General features: G+C 46.0%; 1 protein-coding gene and 1 non-coding gene across 3 annotated transcripts in view; one reads left to right on the top strand and one right to left on the bottom strand.

Moving 5' to 3' along the window:
• Positions 1-11,848: 11,848 nt before the first annotated feature.
• Positions 11,849-23,991, top strand: part of Foxo3 (forkhead box O3) — a 118,172-nt gene continuing 106,029 nt past the window's right edge. Inside the window, exons 1-2 of one of the 2 annotated variants that reach the window (XM_047559721.1) lie at positions 11,849-12,137; positions 13,223-13,977. In XM_047559721.1, the coding sequence (XP_047415677.1) occupies positions 13,357-13,977 (621 nt within the window). In that variant the 5' untranslated portion in view covers positions 11,849-12,137; positions 13,223-13,356. Of the gene's footprint in view, positions 12,138-12,982; positions 13,978-23,991 lie in introns of those variants that run through there. The other variant, XM_047559722.1, reaches the window with a different exon arrangement.
• Trnaa-cgc (transfer RNA alanine (anticodon CGC)) lies at positions 21,722-21,795 on the bottom strand. Its single transcript has one exon. It is a non-coding gene; the product is annotated as a tRNA-Ala (tRNA).

The raw sequence follows: 23,991 nt of genomic DNA, 5'->3' as shown, positions 1-23,991 counted from the left end.
GACCAATCTGCCCTGGTTAACTACAGGGTTAACATGGGCAAGACAAATGGTACAAATACTGAGGCCTCCATTGGCTGGCCCCAGTTTCACCTCCCAAAATAGTGCTGAAATTTTATCTTTTTAGGAGGAAAATGCTCCAACCTTGAGTCTCATCCTTGAGATGACTAACTTTTCAGCAACTATTGAATTTTTCAAAGTTATACAAGATTAAAATGAGGGAGATGATGCTGGTTATAAAACCCAGAATAAATGTTAAGGACTTTATTATGTAGCTCATCTCTTATTAAAGAGGGATGTTTATTCCCCAAGCTGGATCCTTCCTGTGACAACAGTTACAGGCCGGACAAGGCAGAGTGCAAAGACATCAAGCCCATTATGCACTAAGGCAGAATTTCCTCGCTATGGAGGAAGTATTGGCATTTTTCCTTAGCTTCATCCCCAAGGAAAAGGAAGTCTGGGGCACAGGAATGGGGATAATCAACAGTCAGATAAAATATAACCACTGGTATTTTTTGACCAATCTTTCTGCATTTGAAGGCTCCTTTTGATGTCAAAAGGTACCCACACTGTTCCCAAAATCGTGATTCTACTTTTGTGTGTGTACATTGACAGAGAAAAATTTCTTTATTATATATTGACAGAGAAAAATTTCATAATGATAGATATTTTCAATGGTTCCTAGGTACCATTCAAAAATAGTAACACAGAGGTTCACAAGGTACATTTTTTTCATCTCAGGCAATGTTTGGAGGACACTGGCAGACTGTGACAGTTCCAATCAACCCAGAAGGGAAAAAAGCTAAGACATATTCCTTCCCTTAAGAAGTCTACCATTTTTAAAATGGGCCTACACAGGTCTTAACCTCATAGCCTTGACATTAGCACCCCACTGGGCAACGGAGATGTTCTGGACAAAACAGGCTATGATTTGTTCTAGAAAGTTCTCTCCCCACAGAGTCACCTCTGGAAGCCTTGCAAAATAACTGAGGACAAGAGAAGAAGAGGATTATGATCAGTTTGGCAGTCAGTCTTGCCAGAAGCTGCTGTAGTAAGCCCTGGTGGGCGCTGGGTGGGTAAAAGCAGGCAGAAGTGAGATAATGGGCCCATTCTCCTACCTTAGGACCTCAACTCCACCTCTCCCTGCTCCTTGAGAAATGCAAATCTTGTAGGCAGAAACAGCCTGAAGGAGTCCATCCAGCTGTTTCAGGGTCCTTCCAGCATTTTGAAAACCAGATTTTACCTCTCTACCTAGAAATTAGTCCTCTACCCATGGATAACTTGGAAGGAAGTGGTAAAGAAAAAAGAAGTCAGCAGCCTGATCTATCTTCCAAGCCCAGTCAGGGACCAGACTTTGGTTAGTCAGGGAGGAGGTGTCTGTTTCCCACCTAACCCCCCACCCCGCCCCCAGGGACAGGCTGATAGTCCAAGGCTTCTTTTTGGGAGGGAAAGGAGTTGTCATGTGAGAGAGGGTACCCTGACTAATCACAGGCAGTTGAACAAAGAAAAATTTTGTATTTTACACTTGAGTGAGGCACGTGGTAGTAACTGTGGAAAGGAAATGTAAGTGGGACACATCCACAATAAATTACCAGTTACCAGGAAGTTTAGTAGAGCCCAGAGCTGGGCCCAAGTAAAGAAAATGAGATCTTCCTGAAGAGTACCTCTAAAACATGAAGAAAAACCAACCAAAGGAGGTAGCCTTAGAGCAAGCCAGCTCAGCAGAAATGATGGTCTCCCAGAGCAGGAGATTTTTTAGGATGAGAAGCCAAATGAGTCTGGTAACTTTGTTAAAATATTTTCTCTTCTCCTCTGCACTCAGGAGCACTTGGCAGCTTTTATCAGGGCCATAATTACATTAGGTACCTGCAAAAGGCTTCAATAAAATTAATGTAATTTTCAATAGCTCCAATGATTTGCTGAGTCCATGAAAGGTCAGAAGCTGCTACCAGTGGCACTGTAGACAGGGATTTAACTGTGGTCTGTTTCTGTGCCCAGAAATATCACAGGTATGGGGACATTCCTAGTATCAGTCCCTGCTCCTGCCTTTCCTTCCTTTCTTTCACTTTTACTGAGTACCTACTATATGCTGGAGATACAAAGACCAATTAGACACAATCCCTGGCCTCACTGAGTGAGCTTCCAGTCTAGTGGGGAAACAGCAAAGATGGCCCTTCCCCCAGAAGACCTAAATGTAGTGGTTAGAAATAGCTGCATCATGAAAACATAAGGAACACCCACAATGTGTAAACATGGGAACATAAAACAGCTCTGTGGTGTTTTACCCATCAGTGGTAATGGCCAGGAGTCTTGTCTGTAAATGGGTATACACAGATGGTGTTTGATAAGTTCTTTTATTTTTAGTTGTAGATGGACACAGCACCTTTATTTATTTATTTTTATGTGGTGCTCAGGATCAAACCTAGTGCCTCACACATGCTAGGCAAGCGCTCTACCACTGGGCCACAACCTCAGTCCATTGGGTAAGTTCTTGTTCAAGAAATTAACTACGTCACAGACAAATGCTAGCACTAGCTTCTGCACTCCTCAGATCCAGCCTACCTAGTTCACAGAGGAGGAAATCGAGACTCTGGAAGGTTAAGTGCTTTGGGTGACTGGAGGGTGGAAGCAGAGTACAAGACAATAGCCACTCCCCTCTTCTGGCTCTCTCCCACCTTGATGCCTGACCTGGGTCTTCAACAAATGCTTTTTAAAAAAAAAAAAGAGATTAAGCTGAACTTCTCCTTCCCAAGCTCCATTTGTCATGTACTTATCTTAATCCAGCCTTTGCCTTCAAGTAGCTCAGAGTAAGAGAGGGAAGATCCCACTGCCATAGGACCTAGAGAAGCCCAAAGCTGAGGCTGAAAGAGAAGTGGGTTTCTAAGCAGTAAATGAAATTGGGTAAAGTACTTAAAAAAGGGTTTAGAAGAAACCCCTCATAACAAGAGAAATGTGTTTCTGTTATGTAGGTGCAGCGTGATCCTTCTGTGATCATGACATTAAGGACTTCTAGAAGGAATTTTCCAAGTCTTCTAACATTCTCATCTTCTGAGTATGTCTCAAATGCAGAAGTGAAGCAACAGCCACAGATGAATTTTGACCAGGCCAATTTAAGTATCAATGTACAGCAACTGTGAAACAGTGGAGAGGGACTAACTTAAAACACATATAGACAAACTAATTTTTTATTTTTGAGAAAGGAATACAATTCCATTTGTTCAATTGGGGATCAATTAGTTTGGAACAAATAATTTGTTGATTACATCAAGTTTATGGAGGGTGGGGTATCAAAATGGCTACCTCTCTCAGAATGGACCTCCCAGAATGCTTTTGCCAGAGGTTTTCCCCAAATCCGCTTATTGTCTATGTAGCAGGTAAAGGAATAGGAAGTTGACTATGTCACTTAACCCAGAGTTATCAGGTGTGGGGGGCTGCCCACCTGCCAGTAGTGGTTCTGAGGTCACTGATCTTTCCATTAAGCCTTTCTGCCTGCTGCAGTCCACTGGAGAAAGGCCAGCCTGTTTAGGCCACAACCCCTCTTCTTCTTAGGCTCCTTACATGTCACATGGACCCTTTTGGTCATAGCTGTCATGACAAACTTCACCCTCTTCAATAACATATTTTTACTGCACAATAAGTGGAAAGAAAGGACCCACTTCCTCTTTTTACTGGTTGGTAAAATTCCCACAAACTCCAAGAGGAGTTTCTCTCTCCATGGAGAGTGGGAAGGCTTGACCCAAAATGACTAGATTTGGTTGGTTCCCTCAATAGGCCAAGGGGCCCCAGGGATTATGTTCAATTATGGAATTACTCACTTGGCTTCATTATTTGTTTCCAATATGCAGATTTTACAAAAAGTTATTTTGAATGTTTAAAACAGCCCTTCAGATGATCCATTTGAGAAGTGGAACTGCAAAAGGACTCAGAGTGCTGTGTGAGTGTGTGAGGTTCAGATGTTACGGTGTCATCAGGTAACTCCTGTTTGGAGGCCTTGACACTTCCTCCTCACATATGTCTCCCTTTGTGATTCTGTCACCCATTTTGGTGGCTTCAGCTGTCTCTCCAGAAATGAGCACAAGAAGTCAAAAGATATGATACTAAAGGCATGTGAACCATTTCAGGGAATAGGGAAGGAGTGAGGGTGAGTTCTTTCCAATACCTGAAGAGTTACCTTCTGAGCAGAGTGATCCAACTGCGGACCAGAAATAGTTTCAAGGGCTGACACCTTGAATGCCAATTCTTAGGGTGGGTAGAGAAGGGTTCACAAAACCTGTCCCACTAATATTGCAGGACCCCTTATTTGATGGGTTACCAAGAGGGCCTCCACAAAGACCTGAACAGAGAGACAAGTTCCTTTGTAAAGGAAAAACTTTCTGAGATGTTTGAACCATCCTGAGTGCGTAGTGTTCAAACTCAAATTTACCGTCTTGAGAGTGACTGTGGTAGTTCTCTTCCATATGTTTCTATGCTAGGATTTGCTGTATCATATTTACAAGCCTCATATCTTGATAGCTTGAGAATTTAAACTAATGTTCACTCATTTGCAAACTTGATCAAATTTTTTCTCCTATTACCCTCCTGTTTCACAGGTTTACTCCATTTCCAGATGTGGTTGTGGGAGGGGCAATAATCAGATTTAATGTCCCTTGAGCCCTATATACCCCAGGGGGGCTTTAGTACCAAACTATTCCAGAAAACTTTACACATGCCTAATTGCACCAGGGAGATACAAGAGTAATGAATGGTTCCATATGACCTTGATTTAAGTGCCTCATGAATGTTTGAAAGTAACTTGTATTTAAGATTCCAATTATGAGGTGTTTTAAATAGATTTTCTAACAAGTGGACATGGCCACATGCTCACTTTGCAAGTATTCTCAAGATGAGAAATGGAATAGATGGACCACTTACAAAGCTCAATGCCATCTGCTAGAGGCCAGTCAGCTAGCAGCACTGCATTAATTCTGACTTCATGTCTTCTTTATCTTACAATAGGATTTTTTTTTTATATTTACATTTTAAAAATGTAGTCACAAACTCTCGTTCTTACTTCTGGTTTTCAAAAGAACCTTCCTTCAACTGGCAAACAATAAACTATAACATGTTAAGTCTGGCCCCTAACTCTTTAGAACCTAAAATGTAGTTGGGAAGAAAAATGTTAAAAAAGCAAACAAGAAGTACTTGTATTTCAATACTCAGTTTTAAAAAAAGATTAAATTTTAAAAAAAATGGTGCTTATAGTTCCTTTCCTGTATTTTTAAACTTCTCTTTTGTTGCTGTAATTAAGCACACTTATTTTTCTACATCTGCTTATTTCCATACCTACTATGTAGGTCTGACCTTGCCTTTTGTTTCTCTTTCCTTACATGAAGCCTTGCTTCCTTATTTGTTTTTTGATTTTTGACTGTGAGCTTCTGTTCTTCAAATTTTATCTGTGGGATTTCTTTGGGGCCTCAGTTGAAGATACTCCTTCAGAATGGATTTGTTTCTGACAATTGCTTAGAGCGCCATAAAGTGGAACTCATGAAGTTTTTTTCAATAATTCCATGGTATCATGAATTTGGGTCAAAATCTTATATGTAGACCACTTTGCAGTCATGAATTATCAAAGAATACCTTTTTTATATTCTTCATTCCACACCAGCATCAAGACAGGTGAATTTTTCTGGAGTCTTTTTCAGCAAATCAAGTTAATTTTACTCTCATCTTTACCTTGGCCCTTTAGAGTTTTACAGGGAATGTTGTTATTCTCCTGATCTCAGAGAAGTCTGAGGATTTATCTTCTGTCTCTCAGATCCTGCACACTGGTCAAAGTGGAAACTTAAGGACACTGTTTCTGTTTTTGTTTTTTTTTTAAATTTTTTAATTTTTTAGTTGTGAGTGGACCTGATGTCTTTATTTTATTTATTTATTTTTATGTGGTGCTGGAGAATCGAACCCAGTGCCTCACACAGGCGAGGCAAGCACTCTACCACCGAGCCACAACCCAGCCCAAGGATGCCGTTGTTTGACAGATGTCTTAGGAGCTTGTTCACTGTCCAGGGATTCCATCTTAGTTTTGTTTTCAGTCTGTAATTTTCTTGCTTTCTTGCTAACTCAATAACTCATTTTTAAAAACTGAAGAAGTTATCCAGTTTTAGTTTGTGTGTATTTTTTGTTTCTTTTCCTCTTCTTTTTCTGTGCATTAGGTTTAGTTCTCAAGTATGTACTTGCAAAAGCACATATTTATTCTACTATACTAAATTGAAGTACTTTAAAAACCAAGTTTATTAGTCAGCTATTTTGCTGCTGTGACTAAGGACCTGACCAGAACAACTGTAGAGGAGGAAGTTTATTTGATGGCTCATGGTTAAGAGGTCTCAATCCACAGACAGCAGACTCCACTTCTCAGAACATCATGGTGGAAGAGTGTGGCAAAGGGAAGCAGCTCACATGTCATCAGTAAGGAGAGAGAGAGAGAGAGAGAGACTCCACTGGCCAGATACAAATATATACCCCCAATATACACCCCAATTCCCACCTCCTCCAGTTACACCCTACCACTTCAGTTCCACTCAGTTAATCCCTGTCAGGGGATTCATTCACTGATTGGGTTAAGGCTCTCACAACCCAATCATTTCTCCTCTGAACCTTCTTGCATTGTCTTACATGTGAACTTTTAGGGGACACCACGGTTAAATGATGCATAATCAATCGATAAGAGATGTCAAGTGCTTCTGTTGCTCTTCACTTTCTTTTTCTTTTTGGTACTGGCAATTTGACACAAGGGTACCATCCTCAGCCCTTTTTCATTTTTTATTTTGAGAACAGTGTCTTCCTAAGTTGCTTAGGGCCTCACTAAGTTGCTGAGGTTACCTTTGAATTTGCAATCCTCCTGCCTCAGCCTCTGGTGTTGCTGGGATTATAGGCATGTGTCACAGTGTCCCACTGTTGTCTTTCACTTTTTATTCAAAACAAATCTTCCTCAGAATGTAAAACAGTGGCTGAGTGAAGTAGGGTAAATGTGTGCAGGATAACTGTCTCCAAGAAGAAAAAGGAAGGCAGAAAGAAAGGCTGGAAGAATTAGCTGTTAGCACTGGTCACTTTCTGTGGAATAAATGTGCCCATAATAGTCCATTGCAAGTCTGGGATGAGCACAGTTGTTTTTTATGAACTGGAATGAACTCTAACATGCCAGTGAAGAGTAGAAGGTACACGTTAGGGTTGCTAAGTCAAATAAATATGAAGTGACCAGGCAGGAGGCAGAAATGAGGGAAGAGGGCCTGATGATACAGAGGTGAACTAGAAAGTTCATTTGTTCATTTTTAGTCGTAACAAATCAGCCAGAGCTGAGGGCAAATACTGGAGTGTGTCTCAGAGAGTCCCCGTCTCAATGGTCTCTGACTTCTGTGCCTCTGATTCCTTCGGCAATTGAAAACATGTCAGTGCTAGACCCTACTTTCAGAAATTCAGCTGGTTTAAGATGGTGCCTGGGCAGCAGGATTTTTAAAAGGTTCCTTAGTACAGTACTATTCTAATCCTAAATGCTTTAGATTCATAATCTCATTTAACCCAATTTTTTCAACAATCCTAGAAAGTATTAGTCTCATTTTATGGGTGAGGAACTGAGAGTCAATGGTTAAATAACACTTACAAGGTCACATAGCTGGTACGTGGGGGAATCAACAAAACCTCAGAAACTCTTCTTAATCCCCATGTCATTGAACCTACCTCATAAGGTCTCCGTGAGGTTTAAATGCTGCAAGTCTTAAAAATGCTCGGTTCAGGGTCTGAAACATGAGATGACAAACGAAGGTTAACAATCACCTAACCTTATAATACTACAACAGAATATGTCCCAATTTCTTATCTACCTAATTCCAATTCAGGTAAACATTCACCTTTTTGGGTTCACTTACTTTTTCCATTCTCCCTCCCCCAAAATATAAATACACTTCCTCCAAATGAACCACAACATAGTCATCCTTACAACCTGGGTAGGCTTGTCAAGCCTGACGGGAAGAGAGAGAACAGGAGCTTCAGATTCTCTTGGAGAGGGTGGTGATGAAACTTGCCTGGAATGACACCCCAAAGGACAAGCCAGAGTTCACTCTGTACTTTGGTACGTGGTGTTCAACAAAGAGGTTTTCCATGTGACTGGTATGCTGAGGAGGCTGGAAACAGACAAGAGACTAATGAGTGGTCAGACATAGATTGGGGAGGAGCTGTAGACCTGTATGTTGAGGAAGCTCCTTTCTTTCCAGCTGGTCACAATTTGTTGATATGACACAGAAGCCACTCCAAGGGGAAACTGAGCAGTATACTCAGTCCTTAAACATTTGGGCTTTGGAGTCAGAGGGAGGGCCCTACTGGCCTAGGTACAGGAGAACTGACTGGTCTATGGGCTAGCACACAGGTATTGAGAAGGCAGTCCCTCAGAGGGAGAACCCCAGCATCTACCACCACCACCCTAACAACATGGTGAATTACTCAGTGTTTTTGGGTAAAAGTTTTGATTACCTCCAGTGACTGAATTTACAAAACGAGGTGAACAACTGGCACCTTAAGTCATTTGTAGAAATAAATAGGATATAAAATTGACCGGGAAGGGAAAGTTTTGACCAAAAATTCTACCTCAAAGGTAATGCTGGCATTCTTTCTTAATAACCATAACTTACTGAACTTTCCTATAATAATAAAGTTTAGAGAAAAAAAAAAAGGTGGGAAGAAATGGAGAGGGACCAATGAGGTCCACAAGGCAAAGGCAAAGGTCAAAAATATCAGGCTAAAATGGAACAATCTGAGACTCAATCTCTTTGGTTTGCTGATAGGAACAAATTATCAAGGTAAATTCTCTGGGTGAGATGCACACTTAACAAAGCTCAATATTTATAGACACTGCCATATGAAGTTTTTTGATCAATTAATTTGATGCTTACCCAATACTGTATGTATAACCTCTTAAATTGTTTTGTACTGCTTTCAAACTCTTGAAATATTTAACTTTAAAATATTTCTCATGCTCCCAACTAAGACTAATGTCTTTGAAGTAAATGACTTTATTATGTGCCTGTCCCCATCCCTCACTGTGAGGGTCACAATGATCTAGGTGCATCTACTGAATCTTTAACCCCCCCCCCCCTTTTCTGGAATGCCCTTGAGATATGCATTCTGTAAATGAACACTCAACATGTTTATAGTGAAAATCTAATGGCTGAGAGCCCAGTCAGTGTAAACACATTCTTTCTACTTCTGCAGGTCTGGACTCAAATGACAAAGGATTGCTTAGATTTACAGAGGAACAAGCGTGGAGTAAAAAAAAAAAAAAAAAAAAAAAAAAATTAAAAAAAACATAATAGCAGGCTGTTTAAGTATTTTAAATCAGCAAGTGAAAATTCTTTGGATTTTTCGCTGCATGAGATGCGAAACCCTGCGTGATCTAGTCTCTTGGTTCTTGATGCAAAGCTGAACATCAGACTCTGGGTAATAAGCTTTTAGCACGAGCACCTGAAGCTGAGTTGTGGTCATATACCACCATCTACTCTGCCAGGCTGTAAACCAAATTTAAAGCCTGGGATTCTGAGGCCCACAAGGAGAGGAGAGGATCCTCAGGCGGAGAAGCAATCCCAGAAAGCAAAAAACCCCCTTCCCCCAAACTTCCCTTTCCAAAGACAACCCTAAGGAGAAGCGTATTTATATGCAGGCAGAGACCTGTGTCTCAAGACTTGCACACGTGGACTGGGCTGGACATATGGAGCAAGGGAGCTAGGGCACAGACCACGCAGGGTGCTGAGAGTCCACCATGCGGCCAAGATGTGTGTGCCACTGAGTGTGTACGTGTTGTCTCCCGGACCGCCGGCCTGGCGCGGCCTCCAGGACAAACAGGCGGCTTTGTTCCTTCAGAGCTAATGCAGAAGACAAACCAGGGCGAAAAGAAGACTGCGTGAGGCGGCCGGCACCCGTCGATTCCGAGGCGGGTTGGGCAGAGCCCGAAACTCGCAGTCAGGCTCCCGGGCCCGGCCCGCCGGCTACGCAGGCGGCGCGCCTCAGGAACAGCCTTGCTGCCTCTCTGGTAGAGCTTGGAGAGGCCGCCACGCTGGCCCCACCGCGTCCCCCAGCCAACGCGGGCGGCCCCAAGCGCCCGCCACTCTAAGGCGCAACCAGCCCCACATTCTATTTAAAAATAACACCCACGTGCGCTGGTAAACAAGCGCGCGCGGCTACCAGGGCCGCGCGCCCAGGGCGAGCCGGAGCAGCGCGCGCCCGCCCTCCTCCCGCACGTGTCTGCTGGCTCCGCCCGCGCAGCGCCAGCGAAGCCTCGTCCCCGCCCCTCAGCCGGCCTGGCCCCGCCCCCAGTCCCGAGCCCGCTGCCCCCGGGCCTTAGCGCCGGGCTATTCAGCAGGCGTCCACAGAACGCTAAGTTTCCTCTTCTGGCTGTTGCTCACCGCGGCGGGACCTGCCATCCGGGTCTGCCCCCACTTTTCCTCCCCTGCTCTCTCTTGTCCTTCCTTTTAATCCTCCCGCCGTCTGCACGCGAAGGACTCCCTTCTGGAGCGCCCTCTTTCTCTCCTCCCTCCCCTCCTTCCTCCTTTCGAATTTTACTCGATTGTTTATTATTTGCTGGGGGGCGGGGGTTGGGGGCGGAGAGGGGCGTCTGGGGCCTGGAGACTGGTGGCTGCAGCCAGTCAGCGCACAGTGTGGCTTGACGAGTAAGCGGCGCAGCGAATGGAGACGCGGTCCAGAGCTCTGGGGTCACGCGCGTGTGGAGACAATGACATCATCTGTTTGTACGCGTCGAACTAGCTTGCTGTAGGGGCGGGGACACGCGTCACTTGAGTGGCGGGCCCTGGGCAAAGCCGGGAGCTCGGAGTAAGCCCGGTGGGCGGACTCCTGCTTACGCTGTGCTGATGGACCTTTTTGTGTGTCGGGTAATGTTGCAGAGCCCGCTTCTAGACTCTGGAATATCTCCAGTGACTTAGATTTTATTTTTTTAAAAGGATATTTATGAACCAAAGTGGTTAGACTTTTGGTGTACGTGTTGCATGTGGTGCAGTGTTTAGGGCACCAATGAACGATTTGGGGCACGCATCCTAACATAAGGACTAGCGAAGATGATTTTTTAAACCTAAAGGCATATCTCTTTAAAAAGTCAGAAATACAGTTAACTGTTTTGCTGTCATTTACAGATTAGAATAAAATTGTTTCCCACTTTCAATTGTGCGGTTTCTGGTCTTGCGTTTAGGACTGAGGAATAAAGTGCTTTTTCTTTCTAAGTTACGCTTCTCCCTTGTTCGCCAAGAAATTCATGAAAAGTGAAACACAATTGTGGTCGAGTGTCCAAGGTAAGGGGACTCAATGCACACCTCTTGGTGCTTAATCAAATCTGAGGGAATCAGCTTATCGAAGTCTTGCAGGCACCAACATCTTAGCGGGTTAGTGTTTCCACGCCGTGGTAACCCTTGCCATCTGTGATCAGCATCTTATCTAGGGTGTTACCTAGTGTCTGGTTCTAAAGGGGAATCGGATACCAGGGGATGTTTAGAGCCCGGTGGGCGGACTCGCAGGTCGGGGACCCCAGGTGCCGGGGCAGGGCGGCCAGAGACTAGGAAGCTGCGCTCTTGCGCTCAAGAGGAGGGTTTGGGGATCTGGGCCCCTCCCTCTCCTCAGCAGCGCTGTGCTTTGTTGTCCGTGAGGCTCCTGGAGGAAGGAGGAGCCCGGCGGGGACCGCTGCGGGAGCCCGCGGAGTTCGGGCCGGCTGCGCGCGCCCGGACACCCACGCCCGCAGCCCCGCGGAGCCGGGCCGCGCAGGCGCGCGCGAGCACACGCGCACTCACACACGCACGCACACCAGCACACTTGGGCCCCCGCCCCAACCCTCCCCCTGGGCGGGGATCCGCCCGCCCGCCGTCATCCTAGGTTGAGGCTCCCTGCGTGTGTCTATAACTTTGTGCTGCTGCCGCGGCCGCCCTGCTCGTGGAAGGGAGGAGAAGGAATGTGGAAGGCGGCGGCGCGCAGGCTGACAGGCGGTTCCTTGGGCGGGCTGCGGCGGTGGCCCGAGCGCCTCTCCTTCGCCAGGGTTGCACGTCCTCTCTTCGCTGTGCCCCGGACCTGCGCGGGATTGTGCGTCCTCCCGCCTCGTCCCTGAAAGGGAAGGAACCGAGGTAGGCGCCGGAGCTGTGCAGCGGGGCGGCCGCCTTCCCGGTGACTCCGGATCTGCTTCCGAGCTGGGCCAGGCTCTTCCCTTTTCCCTCCCCGTGACTCTGTGTGCGCGCCCCCCTTCTCTCCCGCTAGTGTTTTTAAAGGACTTGAGGGAAGGGGGAAACTGTCAAGATGGCAGCAGCGGGAGCAAGGAGGTGATGAACGTGCTGGTCCGGGTTTTCTGGCAACCCGGGAGACTTGGCACTTCCCGACCTGTTGGAAGATTTATGTGCCGACTTGCTCCCTCCTTCCGACCCTGACTGGGAAGGGGGCGGAGGGCACAACATTCGCGAGAAAATAAACCACACAAACCCCCCGAAGTGGCAGTTCAAGCAGGGCTCGACCCTTTGCGAACACCCGCCTGCTCCTTGCCCCCGTCTTTCGTCTCTTTCATTTTTTGGAAGTGACACGGGCCTGTATTGGACCCAGACCCCTGTTCGCCCTCCCTTTCCCTGGCCCGCAGGCGAAGAGAGAAGGGAGCTGCCCGCGCCATCCCGGTGCTTGGGCCACTCCGCTGGGAGGGGTTGGCAGGGGATCGCGGAGGCGACAGGGCCGAGCAAGGGGAAAAGAGCCTAAGACGCCACGGACTTAAGCGGCTGCGCCGCGGGAAGCACTTGAGCGGGCCGGAGCGAAACATAAACAAACGCACGCACGCCAGCCCGCCCAGGCTCGGGCTCCGATCGCGGTTCGGCTGCGCCAGCTCCGGCCGCTGCCCACTTTAAAGGCGCGGCCCGCCCCTCCCCTCCCCTCCCCCCCCTCCCCCTTCCTCCCCGCCCAGCCACCTAGCCCAGGAGAGACCTGCAGATCTGGCGGCGGGGGAGGGGGCTGCCCCGTGCGAGGCCGTCGATTCGCTCTCGTCTCCCCCGCGGCCTGGCCAGGGGGCGGCGTCTGCTGCGCCAGGTTCGCGGGACGCACGTCCCCTGGTCTGCCTGTTCCTGGGAGGCGGGCGCGGTGAGGTCGCGAAGCCGAGGCGGCTGGCGAGGACTCGCCAAGGACTGGGCTCCCGCCCGGATAACCAACTCTCCTCTTTCCTTTCGCGGTTCCCTAGGCGGCGGCAGCAGCGGCGCCCGGGAGCCCGAGCTTTCGCGGCGCCCCCGTCCCTCCCCCGCCGCACCCCGCCCGGGTGTGAGAGGAGAGCGCGAGAGCCCTAGCCGCCGGCAGGCGGGCGGGCTGGCGGCGAAGATGGCAGAGGCACCGGCCTCCCCGGCCCCGCTCTCTCCGCTGGAAGTGGAACTGGACCCGGAGTTCGAGCCCCAAAGCCGACCGCGCTCCTGTACGTGGCCCCTGCAGAGGCCGGAGCTCCAGGCGAGTCCGGCCAAGCCCTCGGGGGAGACGGCCGCCGACTCCATGATCCCAGAGGAAGAGGACGATGAAGACGACGAGGACAGCGGTGGTCGGGCCAGCTCGGCCATGGTGATCGGCGGCGGCAGCGGGAGCGGCACGCTGGCCTCTGGGCTGCTCCTTGAGGATTCAGCCCGACTGCTGGCTACGGGAGGGCAGGACCTCGGGTCCGGGCCAGCTCCCGCGGCGGGCACGCTGAGCGGGGGGACGCAGACGCCGCTGCAGCCTCAGCAGCCACTGCCACCGCCGCAGCCGGGGGCGGCTGGGGGCTCCGGGCAGCCGAGGAAATGCTCCTCACGGCGGAACGCCTGGGGGAACCTGTCCTACGCTGACTTGATCACCCGTGCCATCGAGAGCTCCCCGGACAAACGACTCACTTTGTCCCAGATCTACGAGTGGATGGTGCGCTGTGTGCCCTATTTCAAGGATAAGGGCGACAGCAACAGCTCTGCCGGCTGGAAGGTGCGTACTCACCAGGGGCTGGCAGCCGGACCCGCCGGGCCTCCTGCGCAGCGCCAGACGCGCCTCGGATCCGTCGGACGCAGAGCGCCTTTGGGGGCCGGGAAGAGGGTTGGTAGGGGAGCCTCTGCTGTGAGGCTTTGGAGGGTTCTCTTTGACCCCTGGAGCGGGGGAACCAGGGGATAGCCTCGGAGAGGGAAGGAGGCTCCCTGGGAAGCCTCGGGCAAGACCAGGTGAGGAGGTGGGGGGCAAGGTTCACTGACAAGGGAAGGAAGGATGAACTGGAGTGCATTTGCTGGATTGTCGGGACAGCGGCGAGGAGGTAGGTCCGCGGCCAACTTTGGAATAGAGTTTACCTAGCCGGTTGCAGCGAGGACACCGTGGGTGGAGTGAAGGGGCGTGTGTGTGTGTGGGGGGGGGTGTTAGGACTCGGTGTTGGGAGGAGGGGTTGGCTTTCCATTTGGTCGCAGGAGCATGGTGCTACCTGAATGAGAACCCTGGGGTCCAAGTTTCGGACTGAGCGTGTTAACTCCCACAGGCACATCCATCTCATTAGAAAAAGCAATGATTGCAAACCTTTTCCCGGCCGGCGCCCTTTCCTTCCCTGGGCTGACACCTCTATCTTAGGAGATATCTGTGGCTCCACTCAGGTTGCCCCCGAGGTAGGCTCTGAAATGTTCTGGGACCTGGAACAGGCCAGCCTTGCCACCTAAACGTGGAATGGCTGCACCTGCTGCTCCGGACAAGGCCTGGACTTTGGTACTATTCGAGGCAGGTGTGGGCCTGCGTTCTGCTCTTCGGTTGAGAGGGAGGTTAGATAGCAGGGCTGGGCCTTAATGGCTTCTACCCATATATGAACCTGGAGGGAGATTCTCTACAGTTCCTTTTCAGCCTCTTGGGGCACCGGACTCGTGTTAGGGAGAGAGGTGTGGAAAGGCCTATGATGTAATGACTTCCTGCAGTTGGGCATCCAAAGAGATTAACTCCTTTACCCTTGCTGGGCTGCTGACATCCAGCTCTGTGCTCTTCCTGGTCACCTTCCTGGCCTCTTTCCCTAAGATATGAATGTGTCAGAACCAGGAAAAACAGAATCCTGCGCGGCCAGAGGTACACATCACTTATTATAAGTCCCTCTTATTGGCAGTTTAGTTTGTTTGTTTTTAATGAAAGAGGTCCTTGCTTCCCCTTTCTGTCCCTCCCTTCATTTTTTCTAGGGAGCCCTGTGTCTTTGGGTTCCAGACTTCCCAGGTGTATAAAATAAGGACAGTTTAATCCTACTGGAGAACTGACTTGAAGCACCTGAGAGGAGCCTGAGTATGAAAAAGCTAATGAATTTAGAGAAGGAAGTAATTTAATTTGCTTTTAGGAAACTCTTGGTTTAAAAAAAAAAAAAATGGGTACTATGGGAGAGGTCTTGTTTAGATACTTTAAAGCAAAATGTGTGCTTTGATGTTATTCCACAAATCTGTCTGATTTTCAAATGAGACAAATGCTGACATTATGAATCTTATATTTGATCTAATATTGCTTTACAAAGGAATGCCAGTTGTGTGATCTGAGAGCTGTTTACATAAAGGATGAAAGTTCCATTTCAAAGTATTGCTAATGTGATAGCTTTTTAAAACTAGGATTTCCAAGTGGATGGCAAGGGTTAATCTCAGGCTGCAGTGTTGAAAGGGATGAGTGTATAGAATCTGAGAAGATGGATTTGGGAGTTTGGAATATTTTTCAAATTTCTCACACTTGAAATTGAGTTCTGCATGTTGAATTTGGTGCAGAGAATGTATTAGTTAAAAGTTGCCTAACTCTTAGCTTAAAAAGTTAAGGTAGAAAGTGTTTCTATTTTTTCTACGATTTTATGATGACAAAAGTAATTTAATTTCACAAATAACATTTTTGTTATTGTGTTTGTAAAGATAATAACAGTTTAATTTGATTTTTTTGAAGATTTATGTGAGATATTGTGTACTAAAAGTAGTCATGCATTGAACTTGACTATATTTTCATATAGTTTGCAGGATTTAAGTAGAGATTTGGGGCCTAGTCATAAGTGGTTTTATGTCATAATAATTTTTTGGGGGGTGTCATGGTTTCTTTTTTCCCCCCTGCTTTCTCCTTTCTCTTCAACTAAAACCTTATGAAATACTGTAAATTGAAATTCTCAAGGATTAATTAGTTTAATATGGGCACACGTTTATGGTTATTCTTACTTCAGAATATTTTTTATCAATTGCATTTCTGAATATCACATGGCAGCTAATGCTTGAAGACAAAGGAGACATAAATTAGTTCCAGTTTTCGAAAGATGACCTTCATCAAAAGATGCAGCCATGCAGGAACTTCCCAATCTTTGATGATGGAGAAGGCCTTTGAAACTGGGACTGGTTTCATATTCTGATTATGACTAATAGCTAACCATTTTTATGTTTGTGGTTTAGTGGGGGTGGAAGAAGAGGGAAAAGGGAGAGGTCAGGAACTAATCGTGACCCATTTCCATGTGTCCAAGTTTAGGAGTTGATTCCTATCATGATTAGTCATTTTGGAAGCACACATGTGCATTTAAACCACATTACTTTCATTCTGAGTTATGTGTTGGGATTTTTAACTTCGAAAAATGTCTAGAATTCAGGTTAACCTCTCCAAGTCATACGTGCACACAGGGCATATATGCCGGTCTAGGCCTTCTTTTGTGGCTTTTGGGCCAGCTTTGTGAGATCCTGTAACCAGAATTATCTCCCAAGATCACAGAATGAAGGAATTAGAAAGGAGAACTTGAAGACTGGAGTTCAGACCAGTGATTCTGAGCCATGTTGCTTCTTAGAATCACCTGGAAGCTTTTGAAAAATACCAGTACCCAGAGCATCTGATGTAATTGGGCTGGTGTGTGATTTTTTAGCATTGGTGAGTTTGTGTTGTTATCATTGTTCTTATTTTGTTTTAAAGTTTCTCAGGTAATCCTAATGTATAGCCAGGATAAAGTTTGCTGGTCTAGTTCAGCCCTCTTATTTTATTGGTGAAGAACCTGATTCTTCAAGAAGTTAATGACTTTTCTAAGATCACACAGCTAATTAGTACAGGGGTAATTAGTAGCTGCAGTTCTAGAGGTCTTTGTTCTTTATTTCACTATTTTTTTTAAATTGACCTTTTTTTAAAAAAATCGTTTACTAAGTAATGGGTTCTTAAATTAGTTTTCCTGAATAGTACATTTGCCTCAGTCTAAAAACACCTTGGTGGTTATTTCAGTATCAGAAGGTTAGGTCCGTGTTGATGGGGGCCCAGTGAATGTGTCGTGTTTGCATAGCTGCAGAGTACCTCTTGGTCTAGGTGCTTGGGAACTACCAGAGTGATAAAAGTGACAAGAGAGAAAGAGAGCATTTTAACAAAAAGAGGAAGCCTTTGGTCACCATGCATCAGTCAGAGGCATACTGTGCCAGGGAGAAGGATGATGGTTATCTTACAAGTTCTCTTACCTCAGGCATTAAAGTAGAAACGAATAATCAGATGTGGTTATGAGGGGAAAAGGTTACATTTCCTTTAATTCAGATTGTTTGCTCTCAGTACACCCATAATCGAACTAGTGAGTTCTGGATTCCTCTTGTCTTGAGGAGACCCGAGGGCTCCAGGGTTCCCCAGGAGGGCCTGTCACTGACTCCCTCTCCATACCGGCACTCTTCTGTTTCCCACAGGTCAGGGCAGGATCATATTGGGTGGCCACGAGTGTCTGTGGGTTACTGTGTGAAGACTGCTGCTGCAGAGGCAGATTCCTTGAGTCTGAGCCTTCCTTCATGTGAGAATACGGACTCTTATGGCTTCTCGCCAAGGTCAAAAGATGAGGGCTGACCTGTCACATGATGCTTATTTATGCCCTTACTGTTCTTGATCTTTAGATCAATGCAGCCAATTTCTTTCTAACGTACTGAATTAAGGAAGTGTTATTTTAACTGCAACTTTGTTTTAAAATTTATTTTTAAATTTCAAAATGACAAAGACATGATAATTCCACATTGGTACATGATTTTGACCTCTGTCTCCTTTTGGAATAAGGACCACCAAAGGGCCAGTAATGGTTGTATGTGAAGAATCTGTCTTCTGCTTGGCCCGTGTTGCCAAAATGCTGTTTTGAAATTTCCTCTGGCAGTACTGTCTTTGTCAGTGATTCTCAACTAATATACTTCCTCTTTCTACAGCAGCAGTACACTAGGGGGACTGTTTTTCCTCTTTTTCAAAGCTGTGTCATTGACCTATGAAGTGAAGAAATTGGCCCTTTTAGACTTTGATCTGTGAGCCCATGTAGCAGAGAGACTCTTTGAAGAAAGAAGCTAAGTGTGTGTTTTTGTGTGTTTATCTCCTTCTTAGAAAATGAAATGAAACTACTGCAGACTTATTTTTAGGAGATTTTGGGAGGGTTCTATTTTAAGAAAATGACACCATAGAAGAACATCTTGTAGTTAAACTTTTTAGTACTCTGCTTGTGATTCTTACTTAAAACCTGCCAGATATTTTTGTTTGGAAAATTAACGAAGAGGCCTTGTTTCACTAAAAAGTTGTTTCCTTGGGCTGGAAAGAAATTCAGCAGACACAGTCCTTCTGAAGCTCTTGATGACAGCGCAGAGTGGAATGTTTAGGCTTGTGCATTCTGGTGAGTACCTCACTTACCCCGTGGTTCGTGCCTCAGATTCCAGATTTCCAGGGCTGGAAAGAAAATGGAATTTAATTTGCTTTCATATCCACTCATCATGCCTGTTAGGAACAGACTTGATCCTATTCTTTTCTCTCCTTTTCCTGCATCACAAATCAAGGGGTCCTGAAGAGGCACTTCGCCTTCTTGCTGCTGTAGAAGAGGCTGGGGAGCATTCCTGCAAAGGTGGTTAGTATCAGTGGGTGTTATGCTGGTGTCTGGTCAGCGAATAAAGGATGGCAAAGAGAAAAACCCTTTTAACCCATTTGCATCGCATCCTGTTTCATTCAAGTATTTTTCAAAGGCCTGCATGGGGAACAATCTGCCAGGCTTCGGGGATATGATGGTAGCACAAGGCAGAGAAGGTTCCAGTTCACAGGAGCTGACGACATAATGGGGGGGAGAGAGAAAATGAATGTACAAGGCTGTGCTTTGCATGCTTGTCATTGATTCCCATTCTCTTTGCCTTTTCACATCTGTACTTCGGCTTTCCTCAGTGCCTCAACGTTGCAGAGGAGTTACAGGCAGATGGCAAAGTTGGTGTTGGGCAAGGCTGGGAGCTGGCCTTTAGCTTTCTGCAGACCATTTTTGAGCTTGCTGTAGAAATGCAAAACCACTGTGAGTGAGTTTTGTAGTTGTGTAGTTTGGGTCTGCTTGGGAGAAGCTCGGGTTTTCCTCCATCCACCTGGATTAGTGCACATCTGTGGCCCTGGACTGAAGTGGGATCCCCGATTCTGGGAGCCTGGTGCAGGACTAACCTCTTTCTGTGATGGATGTGTGACCTTTTACAACTGACTCATGTGCATTGCTTATATTCAGAACTAAAAGAGGTCTTAAAGATCATCTACCTGCTTCATTTAATAGGTGAGGCAACAGGCCAGGAGCATGTGAGTGACCGGCTCAGGGTCTCACAGGTAGCAGGGTCCACAGGAGCCCAGGGCACCACGTGCTGTAGTATCTGCTGCTAACCATTGTGGTTTCACGGCTGTTCATGTCAGTGCCTTCGCCTCAGGTTCTGCAGGCTCAGGTTCTGCAGGCTCGCTCTTCATTTGCTCTTTCCTGCTCTAGGCCCACTTGCACTGGAGTGGCTATTTCCTTTTGCATTGTCCATCAGTGCTCTCAGATCACCTTCCTGAAGAAGCCTTCTCTCAGCCCACCATACCCTCCCATCGACTCCTGCCTGTTTCTTTTGTCATTCTCCTCACTCTTAAATATTTCCAAGAACAGGGTGAGAGCCTTGTCTATCAGGAAAGTAAGCATTTGCAATGCTACTCTTTTGCATTTTTATGTCCTCAGGCCATGAGGATGGCCTTGCTCTGGGACTCTTGACCCTGAAAGGGGAAGCTGTGACTCAGGATGAGCCTATGTCACATGTGGAGTCTTGGATACTTGTAGCTGTGAAGGTGTTACATCTTCTTGTGTGGACCTCCTTGTGTCGCTCTTGCTGGGATGTGGGGTAAATATGAAGTGACGCTCTGCTTCCTGTGGAGTTTCTTGCAGGGTCTTGTTTCCTAGTATAGAGGTCCCTGAAAAGTTCACAAGTACTTGCCTCTACCCACCACAGAATAAAGGGAAACCTGATTTGTGGATGATCTTTTATTAAAAGGAAGGTGAAATCAAGTTTGTCTTCTGAGTGACTACCCTTTTTCATCAAGGGTACTCAATCCGTACTGTCTGGAGAGTAGACTCATCAGCCTGAAGTTTACCTTCTTAGAGGAGCAGAGCTGTTGGGTAAAACTGTCATTCGTGGTATTCTCTGTTCTGGGATGTAAGTTCCAGATGTTGTAAGTTTTATATCCATGGATTGGGGAAATAAGAAGTCACCTATGAAGAAAGAGGAGGAAGTCTTTGCAATGAACAGTCTGAGGGCCAGGCTGTAGCCTTTCTGAGTTAGTTTTCTTCATAAGTGGTTGACCTAGTGATCATGATAAAAGACCCCAGTTCTTATGGCCTCACAGCCCAGATATTCTTAATATCTTTAAGTACTTTGTGCTTAACCAAGCAACTTTTACTTCCTAGTATCTCTATTTCCCCCTAAGAAAAAGAAACAGAATAGCAGGCACCTGTAGAGAACTGTGATGTATTCCTCTTTCCTGGTACAACCCAAATGTATGATTGGAGTATGTTTCAAGCCGGGCTTTTCTAGGGTACATGTGCTCCTCTTTTCACCGACTATTTTGAGGTTTTAATCTTGAGCCTTTTCTCTGCAGTGCCTCAGTTTCTATTATAGGATAATGTTGCACAATGAAATGGACTAACTCCTCTGATGGGCTTAGTCTTTCTAGCAGTTCTGCTTCTCCTGGGTCATTGCCTGTGGTGAATAAGTCAGGTTATCTTCTGGGGCTCATGATACCTGGGTGTCCAGATATACCTTAGTCCTGCAGTACAGAGGTGAATGCAGAGCGAGGAAAGCATGTGGCACATTTGAGGAGGCAGGAAGTGACTTCTTCCCCAAATGATATGCATTAACTTCTCTAAGGAGTGACCCTATTTAATAAACTCAAGTATGTTTGTCAGTTTTAAGATTTCTTATTTATCAGAAGACCTTTATGCATGCATAGGGGGAGAGTCCACATCGTATTTTTCTTTGTGTTTTAGATGTCTAGTGAAGTTAATAATTTAGCTCCCAAAGCTATGGAGAATTTATTTTAAATTCAGAGCCAGCAGAGGGAGTACACAAGCTGATCTCAAGTATTTTTTTTTTTTTTTCTGTAAAACTAAAATAATACCTTGATTTAAAAAAAAGATGCTGATATTTCCATGTAGGCAGGTTGACATCATTAGAAAAGGATAAGTTGGTTGGGGGTGGAGATTAAAAACCTAAGGTAACTCTTTCACAGGAAGCTTGGTCGGCTAAGCTGGTGGCCCATTTCCGGTCCCCAAATAATTCAGTGAGAATGCTTTTAACTGAGAGTGCCCTCCCCAGCGTTGCTACTCTGTCCCTGATAATTGATGTGAATGTTCATCTATACCTAATACTACACTTTTACAGAGTATACAGAATGTCCGGACCAGTGAAATGATCTTTGTTCAGTGCTGTTTTTTTTTTTTTTTTTTTTTTTTTTTTTTTTGTGGTGCTGGGGATTGAACCCAGGGCCTTGTGCTTGCGAGGCAAGCACTCTACCAACTGAGCTACATCCCCAGCCCTCAGTGCTGTTTTGATAGTGGGACTTAGGATACTTTCTAAAGTTTCATAATTCCCCATATTTGAAAGGCAAGAATGTCATTATTTCCAATTCAGATTCTGTAGTCACGGATCTACCAGAGACTATGACTCTGAACTTTTTAATAATTCCAGAGTGCTATATAATTCTTCATCTCCCTCCATGTTGCCCTGTTTGGTGTTGGTCGTTTCTTTTGACTTGGCAGTTGTGGTGGCTTGAATCTTGTCCCCCTCCCAAAATCACGCCTGCCTGCAATCTCTGACAGAATGTGACCTTATTTGGAAATAGATCTTTCTGGAAGTAATTAGTTGAATTAAGATAGATCATGTTGGATTAGGGTAGACCCTTGTGTAGAGGGGAGGGTAAGATGGAAGCAACACAGTTACAAGTCAGGAGGAGCTGGAAGCAACCAGAAGCTAAGAAGTAGCAGGAAAAGATCCTCCCCTGGAGCCTGCAGAGGGAGCACGGCTCTGCCAGCACCTTGATTTTAGTCGACTAGCCTGCAGAACCACGAAGGAATAAATTTCCATACTTCTGATCTCTTAAATTTGTGGCATTTGTTACAGGCTGCCCTAGGAAACTAACTTTGGAGCCTAGGGGTGGAAGAGAGGACCTCAGGGTTCAGATAGAAGAATAAAAAGGTTTTATTTAGATTCAAATGTTAATAGTCATTCAGAGGCTACTTTCTGGTCATTTCATTTTCTCCTGCTATGAGGGACAGAAGGGAGGAAAGGCTTCCCCATGATTTTCCAGTTAGAAGTACCAGAACTAGTCCCTGTCTCCCATTTTGAATGAGGCATGCCTGCCCCCTCCCCTTGAATTTCTTTTTCTTGGCCTGTTTCCTGAAGCTGGTGGTATAGCTGTGCTTGTCAAGTGTGTTGAGGTCTGGCGGAGGACTTTAGGAGTCGATATATGTGGAGAGAAAAGAACCGAAAGGGCTCAGTGGAAGTTAGTGTGAGGAGTCCTCCTCCCTTCTCAATGCCTGTCAGGAGGGCAAGATGAGGCACGTCTGATTCATTGCGGGTGATGGGGGTAGTAGGGCTAGTCCAGAATCTCTCCGGCATCTCCTCAGCCTGTCCTGTGTTTGGTTTCAAGCCTTTTAAAATTCCACACATCTGAGACTTCAGGCTCATGACCCCTCTGGCTTTCTACATTTATGTCCAAAAAAATCCAGCTGCTCCAATGAAGCATAGAACAGAGACTAATGGTCCTCCTAGAAGTAGAAACAGGTATTTTCTAGATACCTATTAGGTAGTTGGCTTGGTAAGTTCAGGCATAATTAAGAATCAGAATTGTATCTGTTTTTATTCTTATATTTCAAAATGGTATTTTGGAGAAGGGGAGCCAAAATTATATTGGAAACACAGTTTGGTTTATACAGTAAAAAGAGGAGTCTACCGTAGACATCCATGCCTAGTTATTAGTAGTTATAGTAATATTAACAACAATAACATGATTTATTGAGCACTTTTTATGTGCCAAATGCTCAGCTAGTGGTTTTTTTTTTTTTTTTTTTTCTTTTTATGACTAATATTGATCCTACAAGATAGACATTTGAATATGAGCTCCAGGATAAGGAAATGGTTTAAAGAGGTGAAGGTAACTTGCTGGGCTTTGAACCCAGGCCTCTGACTCCAGAGCCCTTGCATTTTCTGTTCTTCTCTCCTGTCTCCTGGAGTGTGGGTGGTGCTTTGGGTGGGAGGGGTACAGCAATAAAAAGTTAAACAGCTGCCATTTAAAAAGTTTCTATTGTGAGCCACATTCTTTACATGAATTACCACTAATCTTCCCATTAATCCTGCAGAGTATGTCTTGAATGCTTCTCCTCAGAGTTGTGGCTGGCTCAGGGTAACTGGCACCTTTCTGTTGGGGATGTGGAGGTGGGTGGTGCTACTAACTTTCAGGAATAAGGCCTTACCTGGGTGGACCTTCAGTAGGAGGTCCGCATGGCTTGAGAATTCTCTCTGAAACCTGTTGGATTGAGGATTCTCATTTCTGTTTGGTCACTGCCTTGCTTCATGATTTACTATGGGTCAGATACAAAGTGTACTATTTAGAAATAATAGAGTGATGCACAGTGTGTAGAAAGTCTTTGGGTTGGGCCCTTATCTCTGGGAAATTCCTGCCTTCGGACAACAGAACATCTGTGCTTCTACAGGTAGATGCTTGGAGACA

This window comes from Sciurus carolinensis, chromosome 7 (assembly GCF_902686445.1).
Source record: "Sciurus carolinensis chromosome 7, mSciCar1.2, whole genome shotgun sequence".
Taxonomy (NCBI): Eukaryota; Metazoa; Chordata; class Mammalia; order Rodentia; family Sciuridae; genus Sciurus; species Sciurus carolinensis.
This window is presented reverse-complemented; position numbering and strand designations above follow the sequence as displayed.